Source organism: Notothenia rossii, assembly GCF_949606895.1.
Source record: "Notothenia rossii genome assembly, chromosome: 1".
Lineage (NCBI taxonomy): Eukaryota > Metazoa > Chordata > Actinopteri > Perciformes > Nototheniidae > Notothenia > Notothenia rossii.
Genome location: NC_136912.1, coordinates 22,626,386 through 22,650,106, shown reverse-complemented (window position 1 = coordinate 22,650,106; position 23,721 = coordinate 22,626,386). Strand labels below are relative to the sequence as shown.

At 38.4% G+C, this 23,721-nt stretch overlaps 3 protein-coding genes across 3 annotated transcripts; all 3 read left to right on the top strand.

Annotated features, from left to right (window-relative positions):
- The first annotated feature begins 435 nt into the window (after positions 1-435).
- Positions 436-6,294, top strand: smim14 (small integral membrane protein 14). The gene is made up of 5 exons (XM_079672829.1): positions 436-590; positions 1,516-1,612; positions 3,119-3,167; positions 3,305-3,459; positions 4,083-6,294. The coding sequence occupies exons 2-5, from the start codon at positions 1,538-1,540 to the stop codon at positions 4,119-4,121; spliced, it is 318 nt and encodes a 105-aa protein (XP_079528955.1). The 5' UTR covers positions 436-590; positions 1,516-1,537; the 3' UTR covers positions 4,122-6,294.
- A 1,565-nt stretch (positions 6,295-7,859) lies between these two features.
- Positions 7,860-13,515, top strand: map9 (microtubule-associated protein 9). The gene is made up of 13 exons (XM_079655658.1): positions 7,860-8,218; positions 9,030-9,120; positions 9,349-9,870; positions 9,976-10,136; positions 10,477-10,585; positions 10,686-10,753; positions 10,865-10,926; positions 11,013-11,175; positions 11,959-12,045; positions 12,146-12,307; positions 12,402-12,547; positions 12,970-13,105; positions 13,207-13,515. Exons 1-13 carry the CDS (start codon positions 8,147-8,149, stop codon positions 13,324-13,326), a joined length of 1,899 nt encoding a protein of 632 aa, XP_079511784.1. The 5' UTR covers positions 7,860-8,146; the 3' UTR covers positions 13,327-13,515.
- A 3,076-nt stretch (positions 13,516-16,591) lies between these two features.
- On the top strand, positions 16,592-23,674 carry ugdh (UDP-glucose 6-dehydrogenase). Its single transcript, XM_079672719.1, has 12 exons — positions 16,592-16,903; positions 18,669-18,830; positions 19,303-19,404; positions 19,517-19,717; positions 19,796-19,993; positions 20,598-20,745; positions 20,855-20,949; positions 21,498-21,628; positions 21,841-21,980; positions 22,728-22,819; positions 22,918-23,028; positions 23,133-23,674. The coding sequence occupies exons 2-12, from the start codon at positions 18,669-18,671 to the stop codon at positions 23,244-23,246; spliced, it is 1,494 nt and encodes a 497-aa protein (XP_079528845.1). The 5' UTR covers positions 16,592-16,903; the 3' UTR covers positions 23,247-23,674.
- Positions 23,675-23,721: the final 47 nt, after the last annotated feature.

The window sequence follows — 23,721 nt, the reverse complement described above, 5'->3', positions numbered from 1 at the left end:
AAAGTAGCTGCAACACATATAATAAATTATGTACATACAATTAGAATGATAAACGAAAATTACATACAAATATAATTAAAAACAATACAAATTATATTACAAATGGTATTATTACTTTGTTGATGTTAATAACCTGACTGTTTTAAGTAGAGAATAAAGCTCTAAAGTGGTAGATTAGAAATTGTCTGTTTGTGAATTAAAAAAACTGCATAATTAGAGCGCAATCATGTACAGATGTTGGGGCCAGACTGTATAAAATAGGTTGGGGCCTTATATATATAATGGGGCTCGATTCATCTGTCTCTGTGTAATGATAGGAAGACTGTTTGTTTACTTTCGAGTCGTTATAGACGTACCTTACTGTGATTTGCCGGACAACCTGTCCATCAAATGTCTAAACCAATAAGAGACGGTTAAATCGTTCATTGTGTGTAGCTCCGGGATATCTGTCGCTGGTTGGCTCACGTGTACCAAACAAATCACAGACGGTAGGTTGACATTTCTGCAGTCTGATGGTTTCTGTGCAGAACAACAGAGCAGACAGGCCCTTAAAAGACACCTAACGTCCTATCAACATCAATAAGGCGCAAGTAAGTTGTGTTTCGATGCCTTTTGCTGTCACATCTGTCTCTAAATTATATACTCATTTGTATTATTCGAGAAAAAAACAACGCTGTACGAGTCTTCTTTGCTGACTTGGTTAGCAATGAGCTAGTCTGATGTTAGCTAAATTAGTTCGAGAGCAATATTATATGATTGTCAATTTAAGCGTTGGTTAGTAAAAGGTGCCACTCTAGAAATATGCAAGCAGACAACCATGTCAAATACAACGTATTCTTTTTTTCATGTAATACAACTCGGTAACAAGTGAGATTGTTATTGAGTCGAAATGTAGCCATGCAAGTTAAGTTAAAATAACGTGGTAATTGTTTGTTTTTGTTTTAAGATTTATATTTTCGCTTTATGTAGTCCAGCTGATTGACCGCTACTTCCTTGTACAATTCTAATGTTAGAATTAGGCTATACTGAATAGATTGCAATACATACATGATGAAAACACAATGTCCCGATACACTGCAAAGAATGACACAAAAACTGGGCAAAGACGAGACCAAATCTCAATGAAATAAATACATGGACAGCATCATAATCCACTCACAAAATATCCAATAATATATCGTGAACAAAATGTCCAAAGATATTTATATTCTCTGTTCTTTATGTAAACTTTTTAAGGTGATCAAATTAAAGTGCCATCGCTGCACAGCAAACATGTGATCGCCTACAGCGTTCAGATAACTTTTGACTGGCTACATAAACAATGGTGACAGCCCTCACGTTAAGCAAACACCTACTTAACATGCACCGCAATAAAACTGTCTGTTGACTGTACTAAACTGAGCAGTCTCCTCCCTCTAACCTGTGTGTGCACAACACTGACTAGAGGGAGCATTAGAAATCTCTCACTTGCTCATGAACATCTGAGTTAAAAACAGTTCTTTCATTTTGTTTTAGGGTGGACAACATCTGGTGAGAAATGGCAGAGGGAGGCTTTGACCCTTGTGAGTGCATCTGCACCCACGAGCACGCGATGAGGCGACTCATCAACCTGGTAAGTCATGAGTGTCCTTCTCTGTCACTTGAAATCTTACGAGGCAGACTCATTACAGAGTGAAGGTAAAGTGACAGGTATTCCAAGTATGCAGTAAGTAAAAATATCTTCTGTAGAAGTGGAGAGAAGGCAGCAAAGACAGTCAGGCATGAAGGAACTAGCAAGAAAAAGAAGAAGGAAATGAAAAGCTGCCGACTGACATTGAGCCACATATCCTGGTTCCTGCTCAGTATTTACCTTTTGATGCTATCAGTTACAGAGAAATTAAACTCTGACACACTTTGTGTTGCCAGTGCCACATATGCATTTTGCTTGTTAATACCCCCAGCACTTTTTAAATGGAAAGTATGTTGAAGTAGATTAGGTTGAAGTTATTTAGAGAACGTACTTTAAAGGAGGAGTACAGATTGTGATCATGTTGTGTCAGTTTTCAAGTGACCTCATTGGCTCTTTTGTGCACAGGTGTAACTTGCATGGCAAGCTGCAGTTGGCTTAGAGCTTGAAACAACCCTAGGGGTTTCTGATTTGCTTGCAGCAGGAAAGGGTGTTGTCCAAATAACCAAATCATGTACACAGTATTTACCAGTCCGTACTATACAATGTTTGTTGGGAAGGAAGCAGAACTCAGATGTTAGTTTTTTCACACCTTCCACATGTGATTATGTGCTGTTGTTAAAAGTAGGTTGTGACTTGGTTATTTACTTACACAATAGGTGTCATCTGATTTCAGAATGAACTCCTTTGTATTAGCCTATTTGTTATCATCGGCGTCTTAAAAGTCAACATTTGTTTTCCCTCTTCCTAGAAGAGAGAGCAATGGTAAGCAGAGAAAATGAAGCCCCTCTCTCCATGAAAAAAAAAAAAACAATTTGCACACCCAGATGTTTTCTTTTAATTGGAAAGGTTACAACCTGCATTAATTTTCTAGGACAAATTTCTCTGCAGTTGTCATGTTATTTAACAACTCCAGCTCCTATCCTACTGAACACGACCGATGGGTGGACAAACACACATTTTCTCACCATTTACGCCACAATGCTATGTAATGTGCATTGAGGTTATTTTCTGCCAAATAAGATCAACATGGATATGGACAAATAAAAAACGTATATTTATGCTCTACTTGAAAGCCACCCAACTTCAATCAGACAACAGTAATTTTACCTCTCATCATTTAAAAAGCACAAGCAAACCAATACTTATCAAAGTTGTCTTTCCTCTGTTCCAACAATCACTAACTCTTGTTTGAGAGTTTGAAGGAAAGACTGATAAGTAGCAGGTATAAAAAGGAAGTAACAATGCTGCTTCTTAGTGTTTACAAACCTGCATCAATGTTGGTCTGTACATGCTTGATGTTAAATCTGCCACATAGAAGAAGAAAGAAACAGAAAGGCATACTTGTCAACTTGAGAGGAGTTTATAAATGTGCTGAGTTAGGTGAAAAATGAGCAAGACATCTTCTCTTGTGTTAAGTCTTCTTTGTTCTTTCTGTAATTTCCCTTTCAGCTCAGGCAATCTCAGTCCTACTGCACAGACACAGACTGCCCTCAGGAACGTACGTACAACCACATTAAACCCATTTGTTTAGTTTTTTTAAAAGTGTCTTGTACAATTGTTTTGATTCGGAAACATGAGTGTAGTTAATAACATATGTTACAATGCAAATTATTATTATTATTAATTTTTTTCCAGTCCCAGCTCCCGGTGGGTCGGTGGCCGGAGGAGGGGAGCTGACCCTGCCCCTGGTTCTGATGGGATGGGCGGTGGTTGCTCTGCTCCTTTTCCTGTTGCGGCCTTCCAGTCTCAGGCGTTCCCGTCCCACAGGCAAAGCCTCCGGACCCCATAATGTCAGTATTGATCACACAACCAAACATATGATTAATACAAATATATATACGTTCAGTACTGCTCTGCCTTCAAATGATAATGAATCAAAAAATAATTACACTTACTTACTCAAAGAGACACAATTTGCCGGTATGAGGATATAGGTGCTATATATAATATTCCGAACATATAATATAGCATTAAACAACTACTTGCCATGTAAGGATATAGTGGAGTAATGAATACATGAGCAGTTTCAACTTCTCAATGATAATAATATTACATGTCAAAATGTTTCTGATAAAAAAGGCCTTAGAAAGTGAATGTTAAATGTCAATATTTTCTGGCTCGTTTTATCTAATATGAGCTAGTAAGTTCTGTTTTGTGGTAGTTAAGTTACAGAAAACAACATTCTAAAAAAATAGAGAAAGCATTCACATATTGTTATGATTCAGTTGTTTGGTCAATATTTGTAAAGATAAGGAATTATCTATCTTAGTGAAAAGGTGACATTGTACAGTATAGCAATACAGTTAAAAGGAGTAATATTATCACAGTATTTGTTTCATAGTTTGCTACTTGATATCATCATAAAAACTGTGTGTTTTCCATTGAAAACACTTATAATTTTCTTGTTTTGCAGAGCGATAGAAGAGAGCCGCCAGCACCACCTGTTGACTAACAGTGGAGAGTACAGCCCCCCCCAGCAGCTCTGACGGCGCTGCACAGCTAGCAAGGGACCGTGACCAGGACAGTGCCCCCTCCCCTTTTTATTTAAATATCTTTTGCTTTTCTACAATTGTAAAGCCGTTACATTTCGGGTGGATCTGTCTATGATTCATGTAACTAGAGCCCAACTGATAGACAATTGATGACTCCAATACAGTTATGATATTTCCAATTGATCTAAGATCTAAAAATGTATACCTTTGGTGTACACGGTGTAGATAAAGGCAGGTATTACAATTTTGACCTATAATATTGACCGACAATATCAGAATGTTGATATAACCATTGGGCTCTATGTGTTATTTACCTCAAGTCTTTAATCAGAAGTTGAGGCTTTGTTCTAGGTTCCTGATCTCAGCTCTGATGCTGACTGATCTGCAGTTGCATGAACTCTAAATGAAGGAACATGTTTTGGTGGATATGAGAGGGGAGGTTACGTTTTGGTTGAAATGCTTGCTGAGTAATAGAGGGTTGCGGGTTTTCTGAAACATTCCTCTCTTTCCCCTTTCAAGTTACTAGTCCAAACGGTGCCAGTTATGATGTCATGTTCACTAATGTTATTAAAGCATATTCAAAACAGCAATATTATTCAATGGGATAAGTTCATATGGATGCATTAAATTCAGAATTAGGTTTACAGTTATATGGCATATTAATTTAAATGCAACAAAATCATCTTCTGTGTTTACATCCAAGCCTTAATTATATAATGTATTACAGAAAACAGTCTGGTCTGTTACATTAACTTAATTTCCATAAAAATGTATGACCATTGATTACTGTCCCTAAACAAGTGTATAAGACAGCAGTGCTGGATCTTAAAGAGTCTGATTAAGAAGATACAACTCAAGTCAAACTTATGGCACGTAGTTGAAATGAACTGAATTGTAGGCGTACAGTTGGGGTTTATTGAATGGAATCATTGTAAAACTATTTACTCAGCACAAACATTTTAATCCCTGTACTGTAATTATTCTGTGGCTGAAAGATACAAAAACGGAATTGTGTACTCGAATAATGGTAGCAGAGTTATATATATTTTTTTGTATTAGCACTTTTGTTGTGGTATGTTGTTTCCTTATCTTGTACTGATTCAGGAGTTGTTTTCTCACCGGGAAATGTAATGGTAACAATCTTAAGTTTATTCTACAACTTCTGTATGACAATGATTTCAAACCAAGTTAAAAAGAAGGAAGCAAGGGCCAATGTGAATATTAAGAGTGGATTCCAATTTAGAAAAAAACTGCTCTTGTGAAAGAACAGCAATATTTGATTTTTAATTTGAAATTTGAGTTCCGAGGGATTTTCTGTCATAATAATATAAGATAATATAACAATATATTTTTTTCTTACAGGATTTTTACATTTCTCTTGAACCAGAGCTCTACTAGAATAGTCATGTTATACATTCTGTCAGCTAGATTAAAGGTGAATATGTACGGAAAAAATAGTACGGAATCTAAATCAGAACAATATGGTGGTGGATGTTTTCTTGTATGTAAAGGTGGGTGAAAACGTATAACCTAATACAACTGCACGACAAACTGCAGACTCAAATAATTTCCCTTCTTTGATTGATACAAAATATGAACATTACAATTGGTGGATTTTGTATGTAATATATCTTCTATTAGCTATTGGATTGTAAAATATATGCTTAAGGGTTTCCTGTTTTTCTGGTCACTGACTATGTGTCGTGCCACTGTCATGGCAACATGGCTATTAAAGTGTAAATGGGCAGTGGATTATTATCTTGGGTCCCAGTGATATCAGAAAATGACATCGAGTTACTCTTAAAATTAAAATGTATTTCTTGTTACATTGTGTATGAATTGTAAGAACATGGATATGATCTGTAAAAACATTTTTAGATGGCTAGATACTCCTAATTCCCATCAGCCAATAATGCCCTCTTAAGACACTGGTGATTGAAAGTAGAGGTGAAGATAGAAACCACAAGCAGTTGTATATAATTAAGGGGGAAGCCATGCTAGATAGTTGAGATTACCCAGTGAACTATCTGCTATCACAGGAGACCTTGAGTTACACTGTTTTTGTCTGAGAGAAAAAAGGGCTTCAACTATGCACTTTTCCCATAACAAAATAAAAAAAATGATTCAGTCTTATTGCCTGGCTATTTTTATTCATAATCTTGTTTGTTTGTAGCCTTTATTTAACCAGGTGAAAGCCCCTTGAGATCAAAAGATCTATTTTTCAAGGGTGACCTGCAGGACATTAGTTACACATGTAACATAAAAACAACAGAACAACAATAAGGATGACATACAACATAATGTACAGGGTAAAGTTTATAAACTCTATTTACAGTGACAGGTACCATGAGTATCAAACAGCATGTCACCCAGCCAAGTTTTAAAATGATGCAGGGGAACCAAAGTGCTCAGTTTTAAACATGTTTGCAGACTGTTCCAAGTTAGTGGAGCTGCACAACTAAAAGCTTTCTTCCCTAAGACAGTCCTAGCACTTGGCACATTTAATAAAAAAACATCATGAGATCTCAGGCAATACGTACTTTCAATTCGTTGAGAGATCAGAGAGCAGATATAAAAAGGTAGTTTACCCAACATGGCTTTGTAAATGAACATGTACCAATGACTGAGCCTCCGTACAGTTATTGAAGGCAGACCTGCCCTGGTATACAGGGTACAGTGATGAGTAAGTGCTTTTTCAGTTAGTAACAAATCTCAGAGCACTGTGATAGGCGGCATCTAACTTTTCCATGCAATGGGCAGGTGTATTCATATAGATCAAATCACCATAGTCCAGCACAGGTAAAAGGGTCACAGCCTTTTCCTGGCTTCAAATGAGAAACAGGACTTGTTTCTGAAAAACAAACCTAGTCTAACCCTCAGCTTTTTAAGCAGATTAATGACCTGAAGTTTAAAAGTAAGACAATCATCAAGCCAGTTACCTAGGTATTTATAACAGGTAACCACTTTAAGTACTTGTCCTTGCATGGTAACAATATCCAAAGCAGTGTCTGTAGTCTTTTTAGCCTTTGAAAAGAGCATTACCTTGGTTTTATCAACATTTAAAAGAAGCTTAAGCTCAGAGAGCTGAGTCTTAATAATGTTAAAAACAGCCTGTAATTTAACAACAGCCTCCTGAATGGAGGCCTGCACAGTACATCACGGTATCATCCACATAAAAATGTAAAGTAGCTTCATCCACATTTTCACCTAAACTGTTGATATATATAGAGAATAAAAGTGGACCTAAAACATCTTGCACTTTCCTGCATTCATTCAGGAAGATAAACACCATATCGTTATGGAAAATATTATTTTCTGGCTTCTAATCCTTGATAAAACATTAAAAATGCATTTTTCCACAGAGACCAGAGTCACAGCCATATGTGAGTCACCAAACTGAATTTTTTTTTGTTTTAAATCAAGATCTGTATATTGTAAGTATTGATAACAAATGTGAAAAAATGGGAGTTATCTAACAAAGAGCAATGCATTTTCCATACAAATATATAACACTATAAGACTGTAAAATAGAAGGAACCTTACAATCCCACAAAAAAGGTGTGCAGTTAGTATGTACCAGTGAACATTATAACGATTGCAATGCTTTTTCATTAGTTTTTTGCTCATCTTATTCTGAATTTATCAAAACAAAATGTGCAAAACTGCTATCTTCTGAGCATGCGCATTGGTTACACGGAGAAACGGGACTCTCCTCGTTTCCTAGGGTTACCATCAACAAGTCAGTCAGTCCACTGTAGCTAATGTTAGCAAAAGACAGTCTGCCTTTCGATAGAAGCTACCATTTCCGAATAACTGTATCGTAATCAGACAACAGGTAGTCAGAATTATCAACGCTTACAAGTAATCGAGCTATGTGTATCGTGCGCATGGGAAACTTAGAAGAGAACCTAGCTACTGGTTGAGCACTAGCTAGCATGCTAATCTCAATGAATGCGACCAGAGGAAATTGTTCATAGTTTTCAGAATGACAAATCAGCAGTTCACGACACTGGCTTACACGAAAAGCCCCAAAACATCGAGGAGGACAACATTCCAGGTAACAGCTTTATTCATTGCAGTGTCCGACCAAATGAGAAACCATGATTTAACCGACTGCCCCCCAGGGAGGGTCGTGAAGACTCATGTTACCTTAACTACAACTTATTTGCTTCTGCCTGCCCACTTTGAATTGTTGCATTCTTTACTGGTTATTTGTATGTTTTCATTGGTTTGTATTCGTTGCTTCGGAGCAGTGGTGGAAAGTAAATATGCACATTTACTGAAGTACTATACTTAAGTACTTGCATTTTCATTTAATGCTACTTTAGAATTCTACTCCAATACATCTCATAGCAGGTCCATATTGGACTTTTACTCATCTGTACAAAAAACAAACATCTGTAGCTACTTTTCAGAACTTTAATATAATGTATCTCTAACAAAAAAGCTAGTGGACTAACTGTTTAATATCCAAATATATCCAACATATACACCAACAAGTCAATATTTTGCATCAGAACTTTGTTCGTCTACCAGAGTAAAATGCTACTTGATGCAACAATATTATCTAATAATGTCTATTATATAATAATAAATCACACATGGAGTCCATTTTTCTGCACAATTACATTTTTTTTTGTGGCTTTAAGTATATTTTGCTGATAATACTTTTGTACTTTTACTTAAGTACGTTTTTGAATGCAGGACTTTTACTTGTAATGGAGTCTTTTATCCTTATTGTATTGTATTATTCAAGTAAATAATCTGAATACTTCTTCCCCCACTACTTTGGAGAAGCCAAAGACACATTTCCAGTGAGATGGACAATAAAGTCAATTTGAATCTAATCTGACATTATGGCGTTGCAGGATGAACTTCAGGCTGCTGTGTCTGCCAGGGCTAGCAAAACCGAAACAGACCAATACTCCTACTCTGATGACTTTAATGAAGATGAGGATGGTAAGAAGACAGAGCATTAAAATATCTTGATAAGTTTGGATTGTGCAAGTGACCCTGAAGATTTAGATCTCTTAAGTGTCTTTGTGTAAATTATAGTTGTGTTCTATCCAATGTACTGTACTTCCTCTTAAGACACAAGTGTTAAATAACATTTGTTTGTTATTATTTGTCAATTGATATAGTTTGTTGCTTCGTCCTAGCCTGTCATCTCCTTTTCTTTTCACACAGATTTTTTAAATCAACTCCTCAAATCAAGAAAAGAGAGGGCTAGGGCTTTTAAGGCTGGGAAGAGTAAATCCAAAATCAACGCCTTCGAGGTTTCAGACGATGAGGACAATCACAGCAGGATAAAGAGAGTTTCATTTCTGAAATCCAAAAGGATTGACACTCCCTTGGAAGTAACGACGGCACCAGAGTTGGGAGAAAACGATCCGTCCGACACTTCCGACAATCGACATAACAATTATAATGACTCATTATCCACCCAACACTCAACAAACGTTAGTGAAGATAACATAAACTATAAAAGCAGTTATGGGGAGACTGCTGATCCACAAATCAGGAGACAGAGCTCAGTAAAATCTCTGTCGTTCCAAACATCAGATGACACTCTACCAGACATGCTATTGCCCTTACCATCTGACAACAGTGTGATTGAAACTCCAGTTCCCGATGAGAACAGCAACTTGGAAGAAAGCTACCAGCGTGCGCAGTTATCAGCAAATAACCTGACACACGTGTCAACAGCAGGTCTGTTTACACCGTTTTAAGTATTAATCACAAGGGAAACATTAAATGTGACTTGGGTAGGATTGTTAATGTATTTTTTAACAAACTGTCATCATTTAAATACAGAGAGGCAGCCGCCCAAGCCTAAACCGAGGCAAAGGACTCTCGGATTGAGCCTCCACCCTAAGGAGAAAATAGCTGAAAGTGGTGATTCTCAGGAAGTAAGCAGGCCCCAGACTTCTTCTGCATCCATTCCCCTCTCCACTGACACATCCAGCAACAACACTGTAAGGACACTCATCTGTCATTGTTTGATTAGTCAGTATTTTAAAGGGACAATCCAACCCCTAATCAAAAATACATATTTGTTCTCTTACATAGTGCCATTTATCAATCAAGATTGTTTTTGTGTGATTCTACCGAACTACACCTGCAAACATAGAGGCACACTTTCTTCTGTGCGGTGGTAAGGTTGGCAGCTGTAGTTCAGTAGAAAGAAGATAGCTGACATATAGCACTACTGTTAAAAGGAAAAACATGTATTATTTTATTTTGGGGTGAACGGTCCCTTCTGAATTTAAAACGTCTTCTCATTGCTGCCCATTGTTGTTATGTTTTTCAACGTAGTGGACAAAAGGAGATAGCGCACTTTCATGCAGCTTCAGCAAATCTTTTTCAAGTAAGAGTGAACAGTCACAGCTCTCTTCAAAGTCCACTATTGATTCTGGATCCCGAGGTAATAACTGGTATATTCAGCATCAGCACCATAACTTTTCTTTTTTTAAATAGTATTTTTAGCTTATTAATCCTACTCATATTTCTTTCTTTTTTCTTAGATGACTTTATTTCTGATGACAGCAAAGAGCAGGAGAGCAAGTACTCCACATCATTTGAAGAGTTCAATGTAAGTCCTTAATCATCAGGTGTGACTGTGGTTGCAAGTGACACGTCAGAAGTGCTCGGCCTCTTGTTTTGATTATTAGTCTCAGTAAATGTGTCTATTATCTTCTTTCAGGCAGGATTGGGAGATGCCTCACATCAAACTTCTCATGTCCGTGAAAAATCATTTGATACCAGGTTGGCTAGAAAAATGGATACTTAAATAACTATTTTTTGACAGAACACCGTAGTACCTTAACTTAATGTCATGTCATTTAAATTAGGACATCAAGTTCTCTTTCAAAGACTACTCAGAGATCTCAGAGTGCCTGCTCCAGAAATGTGGAATCAAAATATTTGGGATCGCTCAAACTTCTGGATCGTAAAGTGTCACTCCAGGAGTCTCAGCCTCAAACAGCAGATTCCATCCGAGCTGCCATTTACCAGGTCAGTGTGAAAATGAGACCGTGTTCAGAGCCACATTGCTACAGTTGAAAATGTTAAAGTGTTCAATGTTGAAAAAAAATATACAACCAGTGCAGTTTCTTTCTTAACCATACTTCATTCTGTATTGATCGTTATGATTACACTCTACCTCTTTGCATTTTGAAAAAACAAAGACATTTGCTCAATTTGATATATATATTTTTTGTGTTTTTAAATATATATATATATATATATAAAGAATGAGACATAGACATATTATATATACATTTCTATTCTGTGTAATATATATATTTACTGCGTATCTTTTTTTGTCCAAGACCTTGATAACCTGCTGCTGTTGTAACATAAGAATTTCCCAGTTTTGGATCCATAAAGGACATCTATCTATCTGTCTATCTATCCGTCTATCTATCCGTCTATCCATCCGTCTATCCATCTGTCTATCTATCCGTCTATCCATCCGTCTATCCATCCGTCTATCTATCCGTCTATCTATCCGTCTATCCATCCGTCTATCTATCCGTCTATCTATCCGTCTATCCATCCGTCTATCCATCCGTCTATCTATCCGTCTATCCATCCGTCTATCCACCCATCTATCCATCCGTCTATCTATCCGTCTATCCGTCTATCTATCCGTCTATCCATCCGTCTATCTATCTGTCTATCTATCCGTCTATCTATCCGTCTATCCATCCGTCTATCTATCCGTCTATCTATCCGTCTATCTACAGTGAATTCTATGTAAACTAATATTCCCCCTTTAACATGTATTCCTCACAGGAATGGCTTGAAAAGAAAAAAGAAAAGTCAAGAGAGAACATGCAGCAAAAGAAACAAGAGGACATCCTTAAAGAGAAAAAGAAAAGGGTGAATAATCAGTTTCGTAAATACAGCAGACCCAACTTTGAGAACAATATTAAGAAAACAAGTTATTTTAACATATATGCATCTTTTAAATACTAAACAGGAAGAAGAGGCTAAGAAGGGAGATGCTCTAGCATCATATGAGGCTTGGAAAAAGCAGAAATCACAAAGTCTCAAAGCAAAAGCCAAAGAAAAGGAAGATGCGATCGCGAAACAGCAAAGAGAGCTTGAAGGAAAACAAGAAAAAATGCAATCTGCTAAACAGGTACATTTATTTATTTATTTGTTGTTATTCTGAAAGCTACCACAAACACTTCTGTGGGAAGATATGCTAATCAGTCATGTTGTAAAAATGACAGGTGTTTGAACAATGGAAACTCGAACATGATCATCTCCTCAAAGAAAAGTCCAGAAAACAAAGAGAAGCTGAAAGTAGACTTCAGTTTGGAAAACAAGAAAAGGAGAAGGAAAGGAAAAATGACAGCAAATCTGCCGTTTCTGGTTGGTGAGTGAAAATCCTTTTCTTTTCAGGGAATGTAACACTGGCTGTAATGTCTAAACAGTCAAACCAAAACAGTCCGACAGCTACTGATGCTGCACAATGTGAGAACGCCTACCAAAACATTACACACTACTGTCACTTGGTGGCTAGAATGGCAACATTGCAGAGTTTTTGGTCATAGAATGGTCGTTCTGTACTTTACTATAAAAAATGTATTAGTGTCTAAAGGCAATTGATTTTTTTTAAATCTTAAAGCTGTATGTCGATATAAGAAGTGACACATTATTGTACCATCACTCAAACTTATCTAGCGATGAAATTGATCAACCATTAGATGGCAGTCAAAGCGTAATGTCGAGACACAATTCATCATTTTATATCTACTCTAATCTGTTGTTACTTGTTTTTCCCCAAAAATGTTTTAGGCATGATAAGAAGAAAGATGTTATCCATGTAATAGTGACAATGAAGCGTAAAGAAATACAAAATAAAGCAGAGGAGGAACGCTACATGAAAGAAGAGAGAGATAAAATGGCTTTAGAGATGTATGAAAGCTGGCTGGTAAGTACAATTACTTGTGGCACCACTGACAAATGGCATTGGTTATATCTAAGGAATCTGGAATGGTTAATAATACTGATAAGTGATTTCCTTTTTTCCAGGTACGGAAAGATCTGGAACAGAAGAGACACAAAGAAGAAAGACAAATACAAACGATTCTCCGAGATAGCCCACCTCCTCCATGGAGCCCTCCAAATAAAACTGTACCATTTCGAAAATAATATTTGTGTTTTAACAATTGTTGATGGTAACAGTTAAATTATACATTAGCCAGCAGCTCTAGTGTAAGTTTAATTGTAGTGTGTTTTATGTGTTGCATTATGTTTTGAAAGTCGTTTTTCTGTGACATGGTGACATGTCAAAAAACCAAAGGAAACCAGCAATACAAATAAAATATATATCTATGTTAACATGTTATACAACTTCATTTGAAGCAGCAATAGGAAAATTATGACTATATAAGGCTAAAATAATTTGAACTGCTGTTGATGAGTTGTTTTCTTTAAACTACAAGACCCAACAACATCACGCAATCTTAGAAACAGATCTCTTTATCATTCAGTGCTTATTTTATGTTAAACATGATTCATTTGTTGTATTTGTGTTTTTTCTCACTGGTTTTTTATTCCTGGAATCACAGAGTATTGACAATACAGTTTGATCAATTGACAGGTTGTTCTATTAAAGTGACTATAGCAAACTAAATAACAAATAACAAGTGCAACATCAAAGGTAAAAAAAACACATTGTCAGCCACTGTTTTGGGTTGTACTAAGAAAGTGTTTCTATTAATTTGTGTAAATGCTGCAGATTGTGGGCGTAAAGGCCCAGATACACCGGCCCGAAATCGGCAGTAAATGGGAGTCAGCCGAACATGAGCGTGGGCACGCCCTATTCGGAGTGATGTGCGCCGCACCATCGGGTCTTTTCTTCCGACCTGATGCCTTTTCTTGCCGATTCAACATATCACTGCAGTACGCAGGTAGTACCCCTCACTGCAGTGCGCAGTACCACAGGCCCCTCCTTCTCAACCTCAAGATCGCCCCTCCTTCTCAACCTTTGAGCACCGTAGTACCCCTCACTTCAGTGCGCAGTACCACAGGCCCCTCCTTCTCAACCTCAAGATCGCCCCTCCTTCTCAACCTTTGAGACACGTGAGATTTAACCACGCCCACTTCCGCATTACGCAAGAACTTAGCTTTAGCGTCATAGACTTCATCTTCGGCAGTTATAGCCATAGCGGTCGCGGTAAAGCAGGAATAGTTGTTTTTTGTCTTACTGGTGTTTTATCATCTCAGCTGGTGTAAGTATTAGCATTATTTAATGATACTATTTTATATATATATATATATAGGCCTACACACATTTATTCATTTATAAACATATATATATATAAACACACACTTATATGTACTCACACATGTATTTATTCATTTATACACACAGATGTTTACTGGTGTTTTATCATCTCAGCTGGTGTAAGTATTAGCATTATTTAATGATACTATTTTATATATATATATATAGGCCTACACACATTTATTCATTAATAAACATATATATATATATATAAACACACACTTATATGTACTCACACATGTATTTATTCATTTATACACACAGATGTTTACTGGTGTTTTATCATCTCAGCTGGTGTAAGTATTAGCATTATTTAATGATACTATTGTATATATATATAGGCCTACACACATTTATTCATTTATAAACATATATATATATATATTAATGTTAAAATAGGCATTTATAACATATTATAAAAGTCTATACAATATTAAATAAACGTTGACATGTTACATGACAAACAAAAAAACGAAACATTATATATAGGCTATATATACAGATGTTTGCTAATGTATCCCTCTTATATCCATCAGGAATTAATATTAAATGATGAGTTAACATTACCTCAGCACTGCATAAGTGTGGTCGTCAGTCATATTGACAAAGATATTGTATATTATGCATACAGTCTATGATATTATGCAGCGTTTATAAGGACGGTATTTTGATTGTCAGATTCATTGTCAGATTCAGATTTCGTGGGTGTGCCGTGTCTACGTAGAGCTACGTCGATCCTTGCGTAATGCGGAAGTGGGTGTGGTTCAATCTAAACTGGGTTGGAATAACGATAGACGCTGACGGGACGCCCCTGCTTCTCAACCTTTGAGGCACGTGACGGGACGGCCCCTCCTTCTCAACCTTTGAGGCACGTGGCGAGCATCAGTGATGACGCGTTGCATCCTGTTTCCGGGGTAGCAGTTCTCTTCCCTCCCTTCACTAGGCGCATTCACACTGCAGTACTTTTCCCACAAAGGTTAATGAGAACTTAGTTCATCAGAACTCTTTAGTTCTGACGAACTAAGTACAGATCGCGGAATAAGTCCCTGGGGGTGGATTAGGCAAATGAAGCCGCTGACGTCACTTGTTCTTCTTCTACTTTGGGTTTACTGGCCGCAAACAACTTCACGGCGTATACTGCCGCCCAAAATCCCCGGCCGGTAGTCCCCAGAGTTGGGGACTGGCTCTACTGAAGCCTTCCGAGTAAATCGCCAGAACGCCGACACCTCCTCATCTCCACCGCTCCCATGTTTTATTTTGTGTTGCCATAAATTTGTCTCTCTGCGTTTCTGCGCTAGGCTAATGCTAATGCTAATAATGCTAATGCGAGGATAATAAAATGGTGGCTTCACAACACATTTTTTGAGTTTTACGGGGCGTGGTTTGCAATCCGCCCAGTCAATCAGAAATATAGCTCTTTTCTCACAAGAGAGCCGCATGAGAGTCCCTGCTCTCTAGCAGGGACGGAAAAGGGGGTAAAAAGGTTCTCATGAACTAATTTTAGTTCCGGCTCTTTTTGGTGTGAACGCGACATTTCGGAACTCTATCGGAACCAAAGTGGGAAAAGTTCTCCGGTGTGAACGCGGCTAATCTAACCCTTCCCTTCCCCCCATCCTAACCCTAACCACTCCCTACCTTTTTACCTAATCCTAATCTTCCTTCCTCCCTCCCAAACCTAAACCCCAAAACCTCTCCTACTGTAAGAAAGTAAAATCAATGTTGATATGACGTAATTTAAATTAAATACAGGGTTTTAATCAATATAAAGCAATTTTATTTAGAAAAAACCGGAAGTTCACACTAACTATTAACTTAACACTTTTATTCTGAAAATTCTTCCTTTCCGGTTAGCATTAGCATGTGGCTAACGTTTTGAAAACCGTGAATTGAAGTTGAAATGTGATGTTGCACACTAAACACACTGGGATTAACACTCATTTATTGACGCTGAAATAACGTTTATCAGGGAATGTTTAAATAACCACAGACATCAGAATTATATATATATTAATAATATAAGATATAATATGTTACTTTTGTGACTGGGTAACACAACACGGGAGTCGGGACGTCACGTGCCTCAAAGGTTGAGAAGGAAGGGCGTCTCGTCACGTGTCTCAAAGGAGGGGCGATCTTGAGGTTGAGAAGGAGGGGCGTCGAGGTACTGCGCACTGCAGTGAGGGGTACTACGATTGAGGTGGTATCCATAGGCTGTAAGGTAACGTTACTTGCAGAAGTACCTCAGTTTGGGCAAAGGTAGTGCAGGAAAAGTTGAGAGACCCTGATGGTGTGAGTTTGATCAACGAGTACACATTTACATTTAGTTAAAGACGGTTATAGGTTTTTAATTCACTACCGGCTGCGGAACCGAAGACTCTTTCGACACAGCTAACATAATCTGCACATTCTTCAAGTTGACTGACTGTCGAGTTGGCAAAGGTAATGTAACGTAAGCTAACTGCTAGCTAGCTGCTTCATTTAACACAGACCTCCATTCATTTGTTTCTTATTACTCTGCTCAGTCACCATTATGAAAGATGTAAACTACCGTAATTATTGTCCTGTTAATGAGTAATTTATTGGTACCCTACCAACGCTGACACCTCCTCTGCAGCACTGCTACCGTGAAGTAGCTGAAAGGTAACAGGGATAAAAGGTCACTATACGTCCGTATTAGACGTGGCTGATCTGCAATGAAAGGCTCTTTATTTCCAGTTTTCTGCAGGGCTGTGACGGTGCAACTGGTAGTGTAACACTGACGAGTCAGTGAACATGAATTGAACAGCAGGGTTTAATAATGAAGATCAAAGTGTTAGAAATAAACAAGCTTAACATTTCTGAAGGAGCTTTCCTACTCCTTGTAGAAGGTAGACACTTTTATCACAGTGAAATATACGGACTACAGAATAGGGCTTCAGCGAATGACTACTTTCATTGTCAATGAATGGGCAAGTTTCCTCTATCAATTTGTTAAGCCCGAGATGATGCCGTAACATTTATTTGGAATAACCTATAATTCAAAACTGAACTAACGTTTATACTGAGTTACACTGTCACAGACAAGCAGCATATTCTTATAATTGAGCTGGAATAACTACATGTTTGGCATTTTTTCTTGAAGGTTTATGAAACATAGTTTTAAACCATCAAAGAAAAAATGTGTTGAAGATTAGAGTTAATCACTACATTACATTCCTAATGTTAAAGTTGAAACACGTTTAATTCAAGTAAAACGGGGCGTTTATTCAGAATAGATGGCAAAATGTTCCCTCTTCAGATACTGTATCAAACATTATTTATGCATTTACCTCAAGGTTCATAGGTTTATTGTCATAACATATACAAAACTAAGTGTAATTATGTAATGTATGATACACTTGGATCCCAGGTTCCTCAACAGTGCAATTTACAAGACTGTGCCTGTGCAATAAACTACAATAAACTACCTTTTTAGCTTTTTCAATTTAATCATCGCAAAATCATCATGATACAGAATTGCTCTTCTGAATTGATAATAACCAGCACATGCTAACTCAAAATGTAGAGAATATGATGTGAAATATTTTGAGGAAATATCATACAGACTGGTATTGCTTCACTTTACATAACCACTTAATTCAATGTCATTAACAAGCTGGACTCTAACTGGCAACGTTTCACAATTCACTCTCAAGCTTCTCTTGCTCTACAGTAATAAAGGTACAGACTTGTGAGGGTCCACTTGTAACCAAAATGTTGTTGAATGTCTTCCAACAGATTTGTTGCTTTATGTCCAACTACTGCATGCCCACACCTAATAATTTTGCTCATGACTATATCCCATTGTAGTTCAGGGAAACTACCGTTCTAATATGATTTCTCCGTATTTGTGTTCATGTGTGTCTCCATAGTATAGCTGTAAAATATATTTTTTTTCTGTAGAATTTCATTTTGCACTCAAGTGCACAATTAAATGTAAGTATTAGAAATTGTTCAAGTACATTTAATTGTACACAGGTATTTACAACATTGATCCTTACAGTGTGGTTATTTCAGTATGTGTTCAAACGTTTTTTTCAGGCATGCTTTACAAAGAAGCATCGGCCGATGGATCATTATAGGATGGTTTTAAAACTCTCAATCCAGTACAGTTACCAAAAAACCTGGCAGGCTATAAGTAGTTAATATCTGTAGATAACCGTGTTCCTCTCTCTACATTTTGCAGATGTTTCAGATAAAGAGGATCTGCTGCATTGGGGCGGGGTATGTAGGAGGCCCGACATGCAGTGTGATCGCCCACATGTGTCCAGAGATCACGGTGACCGTTGTGGACGTCAATGAGTCTCGCATCAAAGCCTGGAACTCAGACACTCTGCCCATATACGAGGTAATATATCAATGTAATAACTGAAAGACACTGAGCTGAGGGTATTATAACAGCTTTAATCAAACTTTCCAACAGGGAGGGGCTCATATCTTATTTGTTATAATTCCTTATATTCATATCTTCTTTTGAGAGCCATTTGTTTTTAAAGGAGTTGCCTGTGTTATTTGTTGAATTTCTTAACAATGTTGAAAGAGCTGATGTAGCTAGGCACCTTGTCCAGCTCATGTTTTTGTACAATATTGCTCCATTGTGGGATGAATGAAAATGACTTCCAGATTGTTTGGTTTCGCAACCTCTGTACGTCAACCATAGCCACAAAGTATTACATCGTCATGACTTGACTAGCGCAAAGGGCAGTTAATGAGTAGTCATGGAGAACTCGTATTATATTTCAACTGTTTATGCCATGTTTGTCCAAGAAATTCACTGACACACCCTCTCGGTCTTTTTTTCCCACTTCCTCTCACTCCAGCCGGGTCTGAAAGAAGTGGTTGAATCATGCAGAGGGAGAAATTTGTTTTTCTCCACAGACATAGACCCAGCCATCAGGGACGCAGACCTTGTGTTCATTTCTGTGAGTCATCGCCGTACACACACATACTGACACACAGTTTGACCGGCTACAGAAATAAATCCGTCATTAATGACACATAAGTGAATTTATTGAAGTCGCTCTCCCCCCACAGGTCAACACCCCAACTAAGACCTATGGTATGGGCAAGGGTCGTGCAGCTGACCTTAAGTTCATCGAGGCGTGTGCTCGGCGGATAGTCGAGCAGTCTGATGGCTACAAGATCGTCACAGAGAAGAGCACCGTCCCTGTTCGAGCGGCTGAGAGCATTCGTCGGATATTTGATGCCAACACCAAGCCCAGCCTCAACCTACAGGTGTGAAATATTGTCTGAGAATTCAACTCTATATCCGTTGATCTGCAAGTTTTTAAAGTTCTCATTCCGCTGCTTTAGGTGCTTTCCAACCCAGAGTTCCTTGCAGAAGGAACAGCAGTGCGGGATCTGAAGGACCCAGACCGTGTCCTGATTGGTGGAGACGAAACAGCTGAAGGTCAGAGGGCAATTAAAGCGCTGTGTGCCGTCTATGAAAACTGGGTCCCTAAAGATCGCATCATCACCACCAACACATGGTCGTCCGAGCTGTCCAAACTGGTGAGTGTAGGGCGGCAACTGACCAAAAAAAAAAGGTTACATTTTTAGTAAATTACTTTATTCTTTTGTCAGGAAAATAGTGAAAAATGCTTTTTTGTCCTTTCTCAGGCCACATATTTTAAATTACTTGTAACACAACCTACATGCGGTTCCGTCGCGTTGACGCTTGCCGGTGGGCGTGTCTGGCGCTTGGGGTTAACGAACAACAACCAATCACATTAATCTCCCGCCCTGGACACACAAAGAGCGCGTTTGATTGGCTAGCACTTGTGGCATATTATTTGATTGGCTGGCGCTTCCTTCAATGCTTGAAAAGTGTAACTTTTCTCAACTTTCACCGCAAGCAACGGAGGCAAAGCGAAGCAACGGAACCACAATTCAGTTCGGCAAAGCATGACGTCACCCCATTCAAAGTGAATGGGAAGCGTCTCCGTTGAAGCTCGCAACGGAACCGTGTGTAGGATGCGTAACAGAGGCATAGTGATAAATGAGCCAAAAGTGACCGAATTGAATTGTTTACTTTATATTATTTGGAGTTTCCTCTATTATTATGTCATTTTCGCATGAACAATCTGAAAGAAAAAACTGGTGTTTACTTGTGTAGGCAGCCAATGCCTTCCTGGCCCAGCGGATCAGCAGCATCAACAGCATCAGCGCTCTGTGCGAGGCCACCGGGGCCGACGTGGAGGAGGTGGCCAAGGCCATCGGGATGGACCAGAGGATAGGGAGCAAGTTTCTGAAAGCCAGCATAGGTAAGAAACTCAGCCAGGTTTAAAGTGAGTGTCTATCTAAAGTCTGATTAATTTAAACTCAGATTAAGTGTTGCTTTCTGTCTCTTTGTTTCTCTAACACCCTGGCCAGGTTTTGGTGGAAGCTGTTTCCAGAAGGATGTGCTGAATCTGGTTTACCTGTGCGAGGTCCTCAACCTGCCTGAGGTCGCCTCCTACTGGCAGCAGGTGAGAACCGCTATTTTTTAGGAACTGTACAAGCTAAGAAAAAAAGCTAACACCGCGTGAACAGAGAATTCGGTCCGTTCGCGCCTGGTGTGCCAAAAATATCTGAACCACCAAAATTAGGCTGAACTTGGCTCTCCGTCTCTCATGACACTGTACAAAAAAAAGGAAAGGTTACCCCTGGTTTCTATACTTTTCAGCCGCTGCTTGATGCTATGTCCTTGCTACTTACTACCGCGCAATTAATGTCGCTGCAATACTACAATGCGTGGCGGAAAAGTTGTTTTTTATCATCAATACTTTCATTCTTGGGCCAGGACTCTCTTGAAAAAGAGATTTTTAATCTCAATGAGACCTATCCTGGTTAAATAAAGGTAAAATACATTTTATATCTATGTTGCTGTGTGTTTTTTTAATTAAATACTGCCAGGTATGTTTAATAACCCACTCTATACAAGTTTAAAGTAACTTACTTTATGTCACTAAATGTTCTCAAATCCTTGTAAACAACATCTTCTAGTGGTTTATTGCTTTATTTATGATGTCTCCAGGTGATCGACATGAACGAGTACCAAAGGCGGAGGTTTGCCTGCAGGATCATTGACTGCCTCTTCAACACCGTTACTGGAAAAAAGATTGCTTTGCTGGGCTTCTCCTTCAAAAAAGACACGGGTGACACAAGGTTAGTGCCGATTAATTTGTAATGACTTTCTCACACCCTTGTAGACATTTGACAACTCCCAGTTATTTCATATTTCTTTCCAACAGCTTTGTTATGTTAATTATTAACCTGGGGTTGTTTGTGTGATACACTACTGCAAACATGCTGTGGTGAACTATGGCTCTGGTCAGAGTTTAAATTAGAGTGTGTGTGTGTGTGTGTGTGTGTTCCAGGGAGTCGTCCAGTATCTACATCTCTAAGTATCTGATGGATGAGGGAGCCAAGCTGTTCATCTACGATCCCAAAGTCCTCAAGGAGCAAATCATTCATGACCTCTCGCAGCCCAACATCTCCGAGGACAACCCACAGAGAGGTGCGTGCGTGCGTGTATTTACCAAGGTTCAAACGCACCCTTTCATCTATTTTTACATAAGAAACAGCAGGGAATGTGCAGAAAATGAAAAGAGACAGACAGAGACAAATACATGCAACAAAGACTGGAACTTCAGATTGCGATAACACACAGTATTCAGTGTTTTCAACTTGAAACACAAACTAAAAACTCTCAGAAGTGTTTTGAAAATGAGCAGTCACATTTAGAAATGGCAATTAATCTGCAGCTCCATCCTCTGAAATTGTTAATAATGCCAGATTAAGATAAGATATAACTTTATTCCCCCGGAGGGCAATTGTTGAGCAATATTTGCAGTTCAAAGATTGCAACCATAAATGATTGATAAGCTTCCAATCAAAAGTGTGCAGAAGGCTAATTATACAATAGCACACGATGAGGATCATTCTCTGGTGTCGTTCCAAATATGACTGTTTCTCCTTTTTCCAACATATTAAAAGGCTGAATGATTTAGAAATATCTGGCGGATTGATCAGTTATAATAAAAAGTTGGTAGTCGCCTTTGAAGCAATTTGTATTGGCCATTATGGTCAATGATTATTATTGAGTGATTCATTAGTAACTCAATTTAGGAGGGAGTTTGAAATCAGGATAGCCTTAGTAGTTCCCTTAGCTATTTGGTTTTATTTGTAATATTTTTAAAGGTAAAACTTCTTATTTTTTGTTACTTATTTGAATCCTAGCTCACAAAATGATTTCTCTTTTCAGTGTCTGAGCTGGTGACGGTGACCACTGACCCGTATGAGGCATGCCAGATGGCCCATGCGTTGGTCATCTGCACCGAGTGGGACATGTTTAAGGTCACAGTCACACATTGAGTCCTACCATCTTATAAACTGCTTCATCTTTGGTGGAAAAAAATCCTTAAAGTCACCCTTCTCCTCTAATTCCACCATAGGAGCTGGACTATGAGAAGATTTACAAGAAGATGCTGAAGCCGGCCTTTATATTTGACGGCCGCAGAGTGCTGGACCATCTCCACACTCAGCTCCAGAACATCGGCTTCCAGGTGAGCGGACACAACACACACCACGCTGCTCACATCTCATACATAATCAAAATGAACGTTTGTGAACCGAGTTCTACAAGTAACGACTGTCTTTCTTTCTGCAGGTCGAGACCATCGGTAAGAAAGTGGTCGCATCACGGATTCCTTACACCCCCGCCGCAGCCATTTGTCGCAGCATCCCCGCCCCTGAACCTCCCACCAAGAAAGCCAAAGTCTAAACCTCCCTTCGCCTCCACACCCAACACATTCCTCCGTTACCCTTTTTATTGCCGGTTAAACAGTTCATTCAGGTCCCCCTCATTTTAATAAATAAAAAGGCAGAAAGAGCGTGACCAGCTGCTCCATGCAGTCGGTCTGAGAGGAGGTCGAGCCTTTAGAACAAATGTGTGAGAATGTGACCCAAAAAGAGTTTGGGTCCGTAGAAAGGGGATAAAGCTAATAAACGGTTTTATTTTTAAGTCAAATAGCAATGAAAACATTTTAGATGCAGTTATATATGCACCGTCCACTTTCTTACAGCATTTACTATGTAATCAAGTATTGTTGCTAAATTGCAATTCAATTTTTATAAACCATTTAACTGTAAGTTAATCAGTATTGTCCTCTGTATCAGTGACTTTTTTACTACAATAAAATGTGACCTCTCCTTAATGTGTGCCTCAGAATTGATGGAAAGAACATAAATAAATGACA

Bases quoted from the DNA above. Each gene is read 5' to 3' on its own strand.
- smim14 (XM_079672829.1), top strand. From the start codon at position 1,538: ATGGCAGAGGGAGGCTTTGACCCTTGTGAGTGCATCTGCACCCACGAG. The intron at 1,613-3,118 runs GTAAGTCATGAG...TTTCCCTTTCAG, and splicing joins TGAGGCGACTCATCAACCTG to CTCAGGCAATCTCAGTCCTA. The intron at 3,460-4,082 runs GTCAGTATTGAT...CTTGTTTTGCAG, and splicing joins AAGCCTCCGGACCCCATAAT to AGCGATAGAAGAGAGCCGCC.
- map9 (XM_079655658.1), top strand. From the start codon at position 8,147: ATGACAAATCAGCAGTTCACGACACTGGCTTACACGAAAAGCCCCAAA. The intron at 12,046-12,145 runs GTGAATAATCAG...AATACTAAACAG, and splicing joins TTAAAGAGAAAAAGAAAAGG to GAAGAAGAGGCTAAGAAGGG. The intron at 12,308-12,401 runs GTACATTTATTT...TAAAAATGACAG, and splicing joins AAATGCAATCTGCTAAACAG to GTGTTTGAACAATGGAAACT.
- ugdh (XM_079672719.1), top strand. From the start codon at position 18,669: ATGTTTCAGATAAAGAGGATCTGCTGCATTGGGGCGGGGTATGTAGGA. The intron at 18,831-19,302 runs GTAATATATCAA...CTCTCACTCCAG, and splicing joins ACACTCTGCCCATATACGAG to CCGGGTCTGAAAGAAGTGGT. The intron at 23,029-23,132 runs GTGAGCGGACAC...TTCTTTCTGCAG, and splicing joins TCCAGAACATCGGCTTCCAG to GTCGAGACCATCGGTAAGAA.